Genomic DNA, 15,425 nt, shown 5'->3' with positions numbered 1-15,425 from the left:
TCTTGTTAGGATGAAGTTTCAAGCAAGCTATACATTACCCTGTGCTCAGCCCTTGAGTAGCTTGGCACAGAGCATTCAGGCTTAACTCGGAAGCGATGTGTAAAGTATTTGTACAACACTTCAAACAGTAATAACGTGAATATACCATACAAGAAGGATTCCATATCAAATTAGAAAACTAAAGTAAATCTTAATAAATAGAACAAGAACAATATGACAAAACTCCAATCAGCAGAACCAGAGATATGCAAGTTTAAGGATTTCAGTGAAAATAGCGCCAAAAATTCCCAAGCACCAAGTGTGGATATCTGGTCATGCCGGAACAAAACCACACACTCAGGCCAACCGCAATGGTGCACGGGCTAACTACAGAGACCCAGTTAGGCTTGCTGAACAAGACTACCTTTAAGCCTGGTTGCGCATACCGTGTTGAGGTTACATCCTACAGCTGAAGCAGTGCAAGGTCCAGGTCAGAGATGCCATGCGCAGCGTTAGTTTTGGAGCTTCAAGTCTGCACTATGAGGTCCTGCATCATTGGGTAAGGAGGCCGTTGATGAGGGAAGCTTGCAATGCAAAGTCCTGCATTGAGGATGAGTCATACACCAGCTGGTTCAAAGAGACCACAGTGCATGCAATGCAGATTCCTACGTCATTCTCAAGGCTGCCGTCCACGAGTGGCTTGTAATGCGAGTGCTTGCTTCGGAGATGCATCACGCAGCAACTGTTCTAATGAGGCTGTGGTCTGCAAGGTCTATGCAGAGTCCTCAGGCTGTAAGAATCCTCGGAGAAGAGTCCATGCATCAGTTCTTCTTGGGGTTGCACCGCGTAGCAGAAGAGATGCATCGGTTCTGCTGGGGGAACAGATGGCTGGCAGAGCACCCTCAAGCCCACTTCCAAGGGACCAGGACTGGGGTGGCACAACATGGCAGGGTAGAACTTACAGCTGCAGAGTCCAGGTGCTGGTTACAAGAGGCTAGCCCTTGGAATCACTCTGTTGGTCGTGAGTACAGATTGCAGGTGCAGTTCTGCTCACCCAGGCAAGAGGGCAGCAGGCAACAGGTTAGCACAGCAGGCAGTAGTCCTTCAGGGTATCAGTCCAGCAGAATGCCAGTCCTTTCAGCAGCACAGCAGTCCTTCTTTCTTGCAAAGTCTTCCTCAGGTCCAGAAATATACTGAAAAGCTGGTGTTTGAGGTCCAATATACATACCCAAGACCTTATTTGAAGAGGGAGAAACTTCTATACGATTCACTTTCAAGTGCACAGGTTTCCTTGCTTTCCTGCCCTGACTCCAGACTAATTACAGGGGGTATGCAATCATTTGTGTGAAGGCAGGACACAGCCTATCCAGGAGTAAGGGAGGCTGTGCCTAAGTTCACCCTCCTATCCTGCCAGTGATGGCCCATCCAAGGACACATAAGCTCACTATTGTGTGTGGCTCTGTAGGAGGATTACACAAAGACCAACTGCCATGTGACCCAGAGGCAGACTGCAAGAAATAAATGGCTGAGCAGGAAAATGCCAACTTTCTAAACGTGGAATTTTTAAAATTGTAATTGAAAATCTGACTATCATAAAAAAGTATTTCTCCGTAAAATTCCAAAGACATTGGACAAGAACTGTTTTCCTAATCCCATTTGAAAGTTAGCCCTATGGAATGTAATAAGGTAACTCCATTGTTATCCTGTGGGAGAGGTAGGCCTTGCAATAGTGAAAAAGATTTGTAAGAGTTTTTCACTGTCAGTAAATGTACATGTCCTACTTTTTAAAATACATTTCACCCTGCCCTTTGGGCTGTTTGGGGCCTATATGGTAGGGGTGACTTCTATGCATTAAAAGGGAAGGTTTTGGCCTGGCAACATTTTTATTTTGCAAGGTCGACGTGGTTGCTCAAATCTGCACACTCTGGCTGCAATGGCAAACCTAAGACATGTTTAAGGGGGTACTCAAGTGGGTGGCACAAGTAGTGCTGCAGGCCCACTATTAGCTTTTAATTTACAGGCTCTTGACACATGTAGTATCACTTTACCAGTGATTTACAAATAAATTAATTATGCCAGTTGACTGATAAACCAATGTTACTGTGTTTTGAGAAGTGTGCACACAAACACACTCTTTAGCACTTGTTAGTAGTGGAGTGGTAATGTGCACAAAGTCCAAAGACCAACAAAAACTAAATCAGGAAAAAAATAGAGGAGTAAGGGAAAAAGTTTATAAGAAGACCATCCTAAGGCTGACCAGTCTAACACAGCTCACAGTGTGCCATGGGCATCTGCTTAATAATGTTTCAAATATCTTAAAATCTCATGGTTAAGTAACCTACAAGTGCACATCACTGGCTACAAGTTGCCAGTTAAGATGGGGTTTGATCTTGGACTATAGAATACTCTTTGAAGTTCAGGTGGGTCAAGTTTATACACAGCTACCCATTTAAGGCTGTTTTAAAATATGGATACCCTCAGCTTCATGTCCTCCCAGTTATCTGGGGCTATCTCTGAAGCTTTGAGTAGGCCTGTGCTTTCAGATACTGCAGTTCATACAATAATTTGTTTCTTCCTGGCTTGAACATTAAGGTTCCTCTTCGAAATTTCAGAACCCGCTAAAACTTAATGTTCCTTAAATCTTAAGGTGATATCATCTTATCTCTTTCGAGATAACTGTTTTATTTCACACAACATTCAGATAATCCCACAGAAGATTCTCCAGTTCTCCGAGGATAGAAATTCTCTTAGATAACTAGCAGGTCAATACAAGCCAGAGTCTCTCTTTGTAATCAGAAGACACTCCCCAAGCTACAGATTCCATGATTTAAGCACCCCATCTATGAAACAGACTGCCTGCTACCGACAAAGACCTCAGTGTTAATTTAGTCACAGGTTAGGAGGCTTCTTGTTAAAACGAGGTCTTCCTAGCAAGATAATCTGGGAAAATTGTTTAAGCAGCTCCTTAAACTTTAGCTGACATTTTTCTATGTGTGTTGTTAATTTCCTTAAAAGCGGTTGAGCCTAACCGTTTAGAAAAAACTCCACTTGCCATTAAAGAAAAACATGTTTCCGAAATAGTTGCAACACATGAATCTCTACTATCAAAGCAAAATGAAGCAAGACACGCTTTGAACATGTTTTCTGCTATTCAGATTACTAATGAAGTGTATCTTTTATGTGATTATACATTCCGTGTGTATTTTTGAAAGGTACGTGTTTGTCCTACTGTCTGCTTTTACAGCCAGAGAGTCAGACAACTCTGCCCTTACACCTTAGAATACATCAGTCGGTGCCTGTAGGAGGCTGCCCTGGTTTGTAGTGGGAACCTTGGGTACTTACACCTTATACCAGGTCCAATTATCCCTTATTAGTGAAGTAGTAGTGTTCTAGCATCTGAGGCTGATAGAGGTAGCTATAGCAGAGCAGCTTATGCTGAACTAGGAGACATGCAAAGCTCATGCAATACCACTTACAGTTACACAGTACTTACACACAAGTAAAAACAACATTCAGCGTTACCAAAAATAAAGGTATTTATTTGGGTGACACAGTACCAAACATTTCTGAGAGACAATACTCCTTCTGGAGGTAAGTATTATACACAATATATACACTAGATACCAAAATTAGACAGGTAAATAGTCATAGGATAGTGCAAACAATAAGAAATGCTATAGAATGCAACAAGAGAGAATAGGTCTAGGGGCAACCAGTGGCGGCCCTTCCTCTAGGGCAGAGGGGCCACGCCCCCCCACCTTTTGCCCCTCATGAAGAGTGTCTGTCAGGCTGAACAAAGGCCAGTCTGACAGACACTCTTCATTTTCAGCTCAGACAGGCAAGAGTGAGACATGCACGATTTGCGCACTCATGGCTGCCTGAGCTGAACTTTGCTGGGCCTAGGAGGTCACAGCTTCTATGGGCGTGACCTCCTCAGCTCAGCAAAGGTGCTTCGAGGCCCTCCCCTGGGTGACGAGGAAAGCGTCACCCATTAACTTCGACCTGGGCGCTTCAGGTTTAAGCCCTGAAGCGCCCAGGGCGAGTGTCAATCAGTGATACTTCGTCACAGAGTGGGGTGGGGTCAGCAGTCTCACTGACCCCATCCCACTCTGTGATGAGGCTGGGACTGCTGCCTTCCCTAAGGTCAGCCAATGAGGGAAGGCAGCAGTCCCAACCCTCCTGGGACCTGGAGGCTGAAGGTAAGTCTGTGTGTGTGTGATGTTTTAAAGTGAATGTTTGGTGCGTGCATGCCTGTTTGAGTGCTATGAGTGTTGTTAATGGCTGTGGGTGCGTGTGTGCATGTCTGTGTGTGAAAGAATAAGTGTGTGATCTTTTAAAATGAATGTTTGGTGAGTGCATGCATGTTTAAATGTTATGAGTGTTAATGGATGTGTGTGTGTGTGTGAAAGAATGAGTGTGTGATGTTTTGAAATTAATGTTTGGTGCATGCATGTTTGAAGGGTATGAGTGTTGTTAATGGATGTGCATGTGTGTGTGCGTGTCTGTGTGTGAAAGAATGAGTGTGTGTGTGCTTCCCGCCCGCCCCCCTCCCTCCTAAAGCTGCCGGACGCCACTGGGGGCAACACAAACCATATACTAAGAAAGTGGAAATTAATCACAAATTTCCCACTAGACAAGTGTAGTGTGTGCAGAATCGCTGGGATAGTAAGAATACAGTAAAGGTAAATAAATTACCCCACCTCAGAGCTCAGAAAAGCAGGAGTAAAGTACTGCAAGTTTCCTTAGGACACACTACACCTTGTGATATGGATTATTGCAGTAACTAACCAAGTCTGCAAACAACAACTGCTGCATTCCTGGACCTGAAGACCTGCAAAAGAAGGAGACCAAGTCCAGAATTCGAAGGAAGTTCCAGGAAGGACAGGAGCAAACCCATAAAAGGGTGCAAAAGAAGAGTCCCTGGTTAGTCAATGACTGCAGGAATGCACCCTAGGAAGACACCAGCGGGTTCCTGTGTAATGCAGAAGATCTCCCACAGCGTGAAGATGGATGCCGATGTGATTTCATGTTGGAAGTCACCAACAAGCCTTGGTTATGACAAATATGCATTTTGCACCAAAATGGTGATGGCTGGACCCAGGAGGGATCTGGGGGACTCAACTCTGTATGAGGAGGAAGAAGGAGCTCTCAGCACTTTAGAGAGCCCTTAGGATGCCAGACAGCACCCACAGGAGTCCCAGGACACAGGGACAAAGAGGTGCAACACACGGTTGGTGCAGCACAACAAAGGAAGGTCACTCGCTGTCTGAGAACAATTCAGTGAGTTGAGCATCACAGGATGGAGTGCTGGGGTCCTGGGACAGGCTGTGCATGAAGGAATTTTGCAAATAGTGCACAGAGGCCTCAGTAGGTGAAGAAAACACAGTACACAGGGGTAACATCGCTCTCAGGGAAGGCAAGGTCTTACCTCCTCCAAACTGCGTCAACAGGACCTCAGGACAGTCTATGTCTATGAGGTCCACCCTCTGTGCCCTTAGGAGCACGCTTGTCGCTGTGAGAGGAGTCCAAGGGTACCGGTCGTCGTCTTAGAAGGTGACTGCGTGAGCAGGAGAGTGACTCCGTAACACCTATTTCCAAAGGGAGAGGGTGTAACACCCTGCTCTAAGAGGAAATGCTTTGTTCTGCCTTCTTGGGACTAAGCTGCTCAGACCGAAGGAGGGCAGAACCCTGTGTGAGGTGGCAGCAGCTGTAGCTGCAGCGCAAGCCTCAGAGAGCTGGTTTGGCAGTACTGGGGGTCCATGGTGGGGCCCCCAGGATGCATGGAATTGGCTCCCCAATACCAGATTCGGAATGGGGGGACAATTCCATGATCTTAGACATGTTACATGGCCATATTAGGAGTTACCATTGTGAAGCTACATATAGGTATTGACCTATATGTAGTGCACACGTGTAATGGCGTCCCACAGTCACAAAGTCCAGAGAAATGGCCCTGAACTATGTGGGGGCACCTTTGCTAGTGCAAGGGTGCCCTCACACTTAGTAACTTTGCACCTAACCTTCAACACATGAAGGTTAGACATGTAGGTGACTTATAAGTTACTTAAGTGCAGTGAAAATGGCTGTGAAATAGCGTGTGCATTATTTTACGCAGGCTGCAATGGCAGGCCTGTGCAAAGGTTTGTCCGAGCTCCCTATGGGTGGCAAGAGAAATGCTGCAGCCCATATGGATCTCCTGGAAACCCAATGCGTGGGGGACCTAGGTACCATATACTAGGGACTTATAAGGGGGAGACCAGTGTGCCAATTGAAATTGGTAAATGAAGTCACTAGCCTATAGTGACACATTTAAAAGCAGAGAGAGCATAAGCACTGAGGTTCTGATTAGCAGAGCCTCAGTGACACAGTCAAGCACTGTACAGACACACACATTAGGCCATAAGCTATGAGCACTGGGGTCCTGACCATCAGGATCCCAGTGAGACAGGCAAAGACATACTGACATACAGGTAAAATTGGGGGTAACATGCCAAGAAAGATGGTACTTTCCTACAGTGCCTTTGAACTCACATCTGCTGGTCATTGAACTATTAGGTAGGCTCAATGCCACAAGCCAGATGTATTTACCACCACTCCAAGAAACGCAATATGTGATTCAGACCTGAATGTTAAATGAGCTGTGTTTTCAAACATCAAGTTAAAAAAATAAAACAAATATTTTAAATCTGTTCCGAGATTTATTAGTTTCAGCTAGTGATAATAAAACCTGCCAATGGCCAAAGTTATTAATTCAACTTCTTAATTTCACTCATGGACGATTACAGCGCCAATGTGACCCTCTAACTCAGTGGTTCCCAACCTTTTTACTTCTGTGGCCCCCCCAATTTATCATTACTGGAACCTGGGGACACCCACTGAATCATTATTGGAATCTGGGGACCCCCTCCATTGAGTTATTACTGAAAGCTGGGGGCCTAATCTGTTGGTATTTTTTAATTTTCTAAGCAGTCGCGGACCCCCTGAGGAGGCTTTGCGGACCCCTGAAGTCCCCAAACCACAGGTTGGTAACCACTGTTCTAACTCACAGAGGCATTTGTGGTTTGTAAATATTAAAATGGAGTATTAAAACGTATGCTTCACTATCCACCCCATGTGCCATTGTACAAGCAGTACGAACATGTCCAGTTACAGGGTGATCGATATGAAATACTGTGAAACCCCCAATATTAACCGACCAATCTGACCTCCCACCAGAACAGGCATCTTGTAGCAGGGGCTTCATTTAATGTGTAGGACATGCCATTTTAAGTAGAACATGCAGTACCCTTCAGCACAAAATGGAGGTCTTCCCTTAAAGTAGGGCTTCTACTTTTGTAGCAGAAGTAGCCAAAAAATAGAAAGATTATTTGGCACTTTTAATGATAAATTTATTGCACCTTTGTAGATAATTGTAAACAGTAACATTTTCAGTAACGATTTTAGAATATAGATTTTTATGTATTGATAGAAATCACTGCACATTGCAAAATTAATGTTTGGAAAACTGCAATTTTAGAGGAGTTGGTTGTAAATCCCGTCACTTCATGTTAGTTTGCTTTGTGCTTTTATTTTATAGTTTCTGTGAGCTCTTGCAAAAAGTTAACTGGGCTTTGTGTTTGTATCACCTTTGCATTTTACTTGTTTAGTTTAACTTCAGACTATTTGCTGCCAAATGCATCTGTCCCTAGAATATTTAGGCTATTTAAATAGACGACTCTACTCCAAAATGAATAGCTGCACACCACAATAGGTTGCTTAAATGCAAACCTGACGATGTTTCTTAATCTTTGTCAAGAAAAACAATTTATGAAGTGGGAGGATTAAGCTGATTCAACACTTCCTGAACTGGTTTGTGAAGTAGAACAGACACGGATTCTAACAATTTTTGCTTCCTATCTCTTCTGTAGGTTAAGGCTACATTGGATGAAATAATGGAGAAATTGCCAGAAGAGTTTAATATCCCTGAACTGATGTCCAAAGTGGAGGAGCGAACCCCTTACATTGTTGTGGCCTTCCAGGAGTGCGAGCGCATGAACAGCCTAACAAGCGAAATTAAGCGTTCACTGAAGGAACTAGATCTCGGATTAAAGGTATCTAAGAAATGTTGGTTTTATGTACATCTAGTGTCTTACAAATATACGCAACCCTTTACAGACCAATACAAAACTATATCTGTGTGAAATAATTAGATGCTGGGTTAAAAGAGAGAAATCGAGGTGTCCACAGTAGGTCCAGGAGAAATGCCTCATTGCTAGATTTTCAGAATATCCAGAGGCTTTGTATATAAGATTCATTCAGAATGATTTTAGTAAAACCTATTTTATGTAGCTATCCTAAAATCGTGGTATAGTTTCCGCTTTCCTTGGTTTACTTTAAACACCCTTGAAGTACATTGATATACCCTAAAACCTTACACAATTCAAATAAAGGAGGATGGCTATCGGAATCCTGTCCTGAATGAATGATTGTGATGATAGATCGGAAAGAGCCTTGTTAAAAGCCTGGGTTTGGTGGGGTTACAGAAGATGCATGATTACACACAGTTTTGATAGACAGATACGTTTCTTAATGTGTTTGACATGTGTGAGGGGAAGAACCTGATGGAGAGGCCGAGTGGAGAATTACAGAGATGAGAAAGTAAAATAAAAACATGGGGTGGGTGTGAGCTTAAGAGAACAGTAGGTATATGGGTGTGGTTGCATATGAAGTATTTAAGTTTAGAGAACTGTGACAAATGTGGAAAATTCAGAATTGATGCACCGTGGAAGTGAGGCGGGCTGGTGTGGATCTAGTGGCAGAAGAGTGGTTTATCAAATGAACAGGGACTATATGCACATACAAGGAAATCTGCCAGGCCAGTCAAAATCAGCCAAAGCTTAGGGTTTTGTAAGGGCATAAGGGAATGGAAAGTCCTTTCTTCTGATTAAGTGGCCCTCACCCACTATGTGGCATGCTTAATCATCGGATTGCATCCTGGTGACCTGTAGGGAGGGAGTTATTGATATTGTGCAATTGTAAAAGGGCAAGAGTGTAAAATTGTCTAGAGCAAAAATCCTTTAATTGTTTATTTGGGACTCCTCAGATGTGATTCAATAGGATTAGAGTCTATATATCAGGATGTTTGTATCTCTAACCCCTCTTCCCTTACAGCACCCTACAGTTTTTCTGATTTTGATTTGGTCCAGCAGCTTTTATTGTGTATTTATGTTGACCTGGGAGGATGTCTTTTCTGATCTCATTTTCTCTCATTTCCCTTAAAATGACTGTTATAGAGGGGCAGCATTAAACACTTGGAGGCTGGTTGTTAATTAATTGCAATAGTCAAGATGAGAAATAGTAAGAGCATTTTGTTTGATATATTGGATTTTAATGGACTCAATTGGTCAGTATTGTGAAGGAAGTAGTAGTCTAGGTCAATAATCACTTTGCACTTGGATGTGTGAAAAAGGCAAGTCAAAGGTGTCACCAAAGAAACTTGTTTGAATGACATACTATTGCTGCACAAACACAAATAGAAATAGGAGACAGAGCTAATGGGTTAAGCAATCAACTCACCATTTAATAACTTTGGCTTTAAGAATCCATATGCCCTACAAAATGGGACAGTTTGTTGTTCAGCAAAGGAAGCTATAGACCAGCAAAGAGTGCAGGCTCTATGGCGACCGTGCTTGCTCCATGTAGCCTGTTGGAGATGGTACTCATCAATTACACATACTACAGCACCCCTGTGCCATAGAAATGGGAAAGGTGGAAAGAGAAGAGACAACTGGCCCATACACAGCTAAGTTTCAGGTTGGTGTTTAAGGATCTATAGTGGGAAGAGTGGTACCTCGGGATACTGAGGGGCAAACAGGTCCAGGGTTATTCTCATTCTTTATCATCACCCTGGATTAATTAGGAGGAAATATCCCATCACTGGAAGATACTCAATTACCAAGTCATTACTCCGCATTCATATGTGTAACAGGGCTGTAAGGTTGGCAATGATGGGTATCTGCTCTGTTAAAATTTAGGAGTACATCAAAGGCTAAGTAATGTAAATTTAGTTTGTGCGTTCCTTTATAAAACCTACAATGAAATCGAAAGCACTTGGATGTGCTGAGCTATATGCGTTATATTTAGCATTTTGGCAATAAGTCATCAGGAACTCTTCTAGAATGTACAAGAGACTACTCATCAGTGGGAGCAATAGGGCCTGCACCACCATTTGCGAGTACCAAAAATATTAGACATGGTTTAGTCACATCATGGTATTAACATGTGACTGCAGAGGAGGAGCAGAATTGTCCTACAACTGTCCCACAACCATGTAGCGAGTACAGTGCAACTTCAGTATTAAAGGTGTGCACTCTTAACAGGAGCATAAACTTGTAATTTGCTTTCAGAAGCATATAGGGGAGATGGTTAAGTAATGTAGACAACCAAAGCATAAAAGAGAGATGGTTGAGCAACAAACAACTGAAGCATATAAGGGAAATTCTTAATTAACATAGACAACAGAGCCTTCATTGTGTTCCAAATTACATAGTCAAGCTACAATACCCTTACGCTTCTTGGAATATCTCTAATAATCTTCATGACACACCATGAATATTCTAATGATTATCCCCTTCTCAACATCAAGATGAGTTCCCATTGGGTCTAAAGAGTTAAACTATTTAGACAGCGAATGTGCATATTCTGTTATCACCAGAACTCAAAGGTAAATAGTGTTTGCACACTTGTGAATTTACCCAGCTAGTCGCCGCATCCACCAATGCTGCTGCCCTGTAATAAATTGTGCAACAGCCGTAAATACTTTTAGAACATCAACTTTGTGCTCACAGATACTCATAGGGAAAAATGTACTACCACTTTGCACAAAGTTTACTTTTACCCGGTGCAAAGTATTGTGTAGGGATTTACTTTCCAATGCAAATCCCAAATTGCGTTGGAAGGTAGTGGATTAGGGCTTCTTTGGATCGGGGGGGGAGAGGTGTTCTCTTGGTGAAACATGGGTGTTTCTGTACAACCATCCACGGATTTCGATGAAATGCCATGTCTGCTAAACAAGAGGCAGGCATAAAGTTGCTGGAGGGAGTTTTGTCGAGTGGCAGGTTTGACTCATTTAAGGTAGCACACAGTTTTACTATGCCTGCTGCAAAGAACGTGTATGATGCAGATTACCGAACAGTATTTTATGTGCATATCTCAGTGGGATACTGCTTTTGTCATCAAGATCCGTTTGTTACTGTGCACTAAATAAGCATGGATGTGGAATTCCTACCACCCGACGCCCAGGACATATTGTTTGGGGTCAAGGGCAACAAGCTTTCATGTTTAATTTGTAATGGGACAAGTAGGCCCAACCCCCTGCAGCACAAACCCTTTGGCTGTCAGTTTACAGAGAAGGGAACTGTCTGCAGTTGAGGTAATATGTGTGTCCATAAGTTAATGCTGTTCGAACTTGTATTTATGGTTCATTAATGAAAAACCTTCATAATTAGGGTGATTACTGTAAATAAACGTTTTACGGTCACAATGCACTACTTATGGTAGTTCCAGTAAAAAAAAAAATAAAAAAAAAAGTGTACATACATGTTTGAAAAGTTTAACAATACGAGGCTAAGTGAGGCTAAGTATAATGCTCCCCAAATGCTCTCTGATTAGATGCACATGTTTGCAGAAGCTTGTAAGCAAGAGCGATGATTATTTGCTTTCAGAATAAAATGTTCAGAAAAAAGTGCAAGTAGGAAAAAAACTGTTGCTACTATGAAATTTTATGTGCTATTTCTTTGAAGTGTCATTTAGTAAAATGTGATGATGCTTGCTAGTATTTCCCAAAAATATTCCTAATGGCAAATCAGTTTAACCATTTTCAACAAGAGTGTGGGAAGCATGAAAATAAACAAGCACTGGCAAAACCAACAGACCAAACATTTTTTTGTGAGTCTTTTGGATTCGTCAATGAGTGTCTTATTTTGACATGGCTTTTGTAAACCTTTATTGTTGTGGGAGCTGCCAGGCCCTCACCACTGAAACAAACATTGGCAAAAATAAAAAATAAGTTTTATATCCTCAAAAAGCACACATTGGCACCAGTGGCATAAGAATGGTCCTGCAGCCTCCCTTCAGGTGGGTCCCCTCAGCATGACACCTGCGCTGAGGGAGTCTGGATGGGGGGGGGCTTCCATGTTCTTTGCAGGGGGCACCTCCAGTTTCATTACGCCACTGATTGCCACAGTAATGCATGGCACTGAACAAAGCTACTTTGTGTGCCGATATGCTCATTGTGGAAAAGCAGAATGTGATCACTCACAGTAAAGCTAGTCGATAGATAGAGGGAGAAATAGAAGTTTAATAATAACAAAATGTCTTTGTTAACACCATACCTAATTAGAAACCCAATTCTTAAAGAAAGTCACAAAAGTGCACGCATGGTATACATCTTTGAATTAGTTGCTTTTATAAATTTAGAAGAACTTACAGAAGTAGATCAGGAAATTGTACTCCTACAAAATATTTGTGAACTGTATTTTAGCACAAGTAAATATGCATGTGTAGATTTGCTCATGTGAAAATCTATTGAGCGTTTACAAGTTCACTTTCCCTCCAACCACTTTTTTCCCAGTCCTGGATGAACTTCTACTTCTCCCGTTGTCAGGAGTAAATTTCCAACCTTTCTCATTATGAGAAAAGATTAGAAAAGAGCTGGTGAAAGTCCTTAAAACATGAAAGTTAGTAGGTTTGCAGACTCAATGGCAATCCAGCCCTGGAACCATTGCTTACTGCTGCCTCCAGCCCCACTATGTAGAACTGCAGAAAAGTAGATTTTTTTTAGAGGACAAGTAGATTTAAGAAGCAGCCTGCCCCATGGACAAGTAGATATTTTATTAAATTCCACACCCCTGAGTAAGTTACAATCATAATCTTGCACAGTGAGCTATGAACTGCCATCAAAGAGCTGCTTGCAAACTGTGTGGTACAGGTTAGAAAGTTATATTTTTTCCCTGTCTTTGATTATCCTAATTTTGCTAAAAAAAAAAATTATTTGGGTAGAAATAAATTGTTCATAGTAAAGTTAACCCTAACCACTATATTACATTCGGAATCTTGTGTTTATGCTTCTCAAGGCCAAGCGCTCTTAAAAAATGCTTAGCAGCATGGATGACATGTGAATGCTACATTTTGTAGTCACCTTTGGCTTGTATAACATTTTCTATACACTGATATATACACATGTATGATTCATTGTCTCTGTATGTGTGTGTGATGTAAAATGACCCATCACCCTATTCTAGTAGGAGAGGTGCTATAAAACAAATGAAATACTGGTGAGAGAGGGGCTATTGAGAGAGGAGAGTCACTGTTAGAGGGTGATGAAAATCACTGAAGAGCCCCAATAATGGTTGCTGTATGCTGGTGCTCTGTAAAGTCATCATTTACTATGCTTTAAAAAAACGAATACAATTGAATTTATAATGAAAAATGAGTTGTAGAATGCACTGTTTTTGTAATTTTTTTCCAGATTTTCTTGCGGAGTGGGTACCCCCCACCAATCCCCATTGTAGTGGTCAGGCTTGCTCGCGATGGACCGTATGGGGCTGATCTGACTAAATTTGCCAGTGGTGCTTTCGGTCCCCAGTCCTGCCCTGCACTCTGGATCCTTCTTTGGAGCAGTGCCATTGATTTTTCTGCATCTTTGCAGGTGAAGGCACAACGTGTGCTCGGTGACCTGTGACGCAGCGCGTACAGTACACCAGTAACTGGATAGATGTCAGGTCGGCTGAAAAGAGCATGTACTCAGCATACAAATTGAGCACTGAGATGGTTCTGCGGTCTTGTTGTGCTCTTTGTCTGCTGTTTCAGGGCCTCACACCTCCAGCTCCAAAGTTATTGGCACTGTGTAGTCACAGAGATATTTACTTCTTAAAGTGGCAAAATAGAACTACGTCTCTCTATGCCTTTATATTTTAAGTACCCGTTTTGAAAATGCCTTTACTTTTTAAGTGTTTTGAAGCATGTTGGTCATGTAGATTAGATGCCCTTGTTCTTATCAACCAGGTTCGAAAATATGTTAGATAAAATTACACCAGCCATTTGATCGCCTATTCCAGTGTATTGTTTACAGGATACCTTCATTCTAAGGATGCTAGCACAGAGGCTTCATATGCAGGTTCGAATCCCAGCAGCGCGAATGCTTGACTAATGTAAGGCGCATGAAGAAACTGTGCGCCTTTAAATTTCAGTAATGCATAATAATAATAGAAGGAACACGGTAATACATAGAAAACTATAAAATGATTGGTTTTAATAATCAAAATCATACAGTGTAGACTGAATCTGTGATGGAGCATACGATGCTTGAGTACTGTATGTTATGGCCATTTCTGAAAGTTACAGTAAAACGCAACTGGAAAAAAAAATTGTGCAGAGCTGCGACGTCAGCCTCTCAGCATTGCCTGACAGCCTCCACAGGTCCTGATCCGGATTCAAAAACCTAGCGTGCATGCGAGGAGCAATTCGGGGCTTGCTGTTGCTGAATCTGATGGGAAGCACGCAGCAGACTGGTGGTCAGATGATTCTGCTTCCACGGTCTTTCCCACCAGAGGAGGAAAACATTAAGGACGGTGCAGGGGAGACGGAGGGCATTTCCAGCTCCTACCCTAATCCATCCAGACAGCAGTGCAGTGGTGTGGCGCTAAGCACAATAGGCTGCGTGCACCACACATCGCACGGAAGTGGCGTCATTAGGCCGGTGCGACTTGTGCCTGCTTGAGGAGCCCGTGCTCCCACTCCGACGTCCAGATTCCCCATCTCGCTGATCCCTGCTCTCTGCACCAAGATTAGTCCTGCCTAGTCTCTTACTTTCTTGCCTCCCTCTGTCTCTTCCGACAGCTCCTAGCGGTCATCTTCTGTGTTCCCTGGGAGTGGTGAAACACTGATCAACAGGGTTCACAGAGGTAACGGAGGTTGTTCCTTGGTCCCTCCCCAGTGCTCACTGTTCTCCCTGTTGGTGGGACATGCCGGGGATGGGTGGGGTCAGGCGAATTGGGGTGGCACTTAAACTGGAGTGGACAGTTTAGGCGCCAGCACCACGTTCATACTGAACCTGGTGCCTTCTTTCAGCCTGGTGCACTCGGCTCTTCTTCTGCCCTGCTTGGTCCGGCTTCCTGCACTTCTGCAAACCAGAAGAAATTACTGGAGAAACCAGTGCAAACTAAATGTTATCCTGTTACAGTGGCTTGCTGCGTCTACCATGTATTGCCAATCGAGATTTGGTATCAGATTGAGAGCGAAATTAAGAGCTAGGACCAGGCTAAATTGGAACCCTGCAATTTTTTTTAAAAAGAAACTCGAACCCACTAAGGGGCTGGAAAATTTGTACAGGGGTGAAACCTGCCCTCAAGCAAATCATTCAACCTGCTAACCCTTCCAGTGCGAGAATCCAAAACCATCAAATTAAG

At 42.9% G+C, this 15,425-nt stretch overlaps 1 protein-coding gene across 1 annotated transcript in view; it reads left to right on the top strand.

Moving 5' to 3' along the window:
* The window catches only part of DNAH9 (dynein axonemal heavy chain 9), a 975,671-nt gene that overhangs the window by 832,016 nt on the left and 128,230 nt on the right, over positions 1–15,425 (top strand). The window contains exon 67 of the mRNA XM_069200368.1: positions 7,887–8,069. Within this exon, the coding sequence (XP_069056469.1) occupies positions 7,887–8,069 (183 nt within the window). The remainder of the gene's footprint in view (positions 1–7,886; positions 8,070–15,425) is intronic.

Source organism: Pleurodeles waltl, chromosome 7, assembly GCF_031143425.1.
Source record: "Pleurodeles waltl isolate 20211129_DDA chromosome 7, aPleWal1.hap1.20221129, whole genome shotgun sequence".
Lineage (NCBI taxonomy): Eukaryota > Metazoa > Chordata > Amphibia > Caudata > Salamandridae > Pleurodeles > Pleurodeles waltl.
This window is presented reverse-complemented; position numbering and strand designations above follow the sequence as displayed.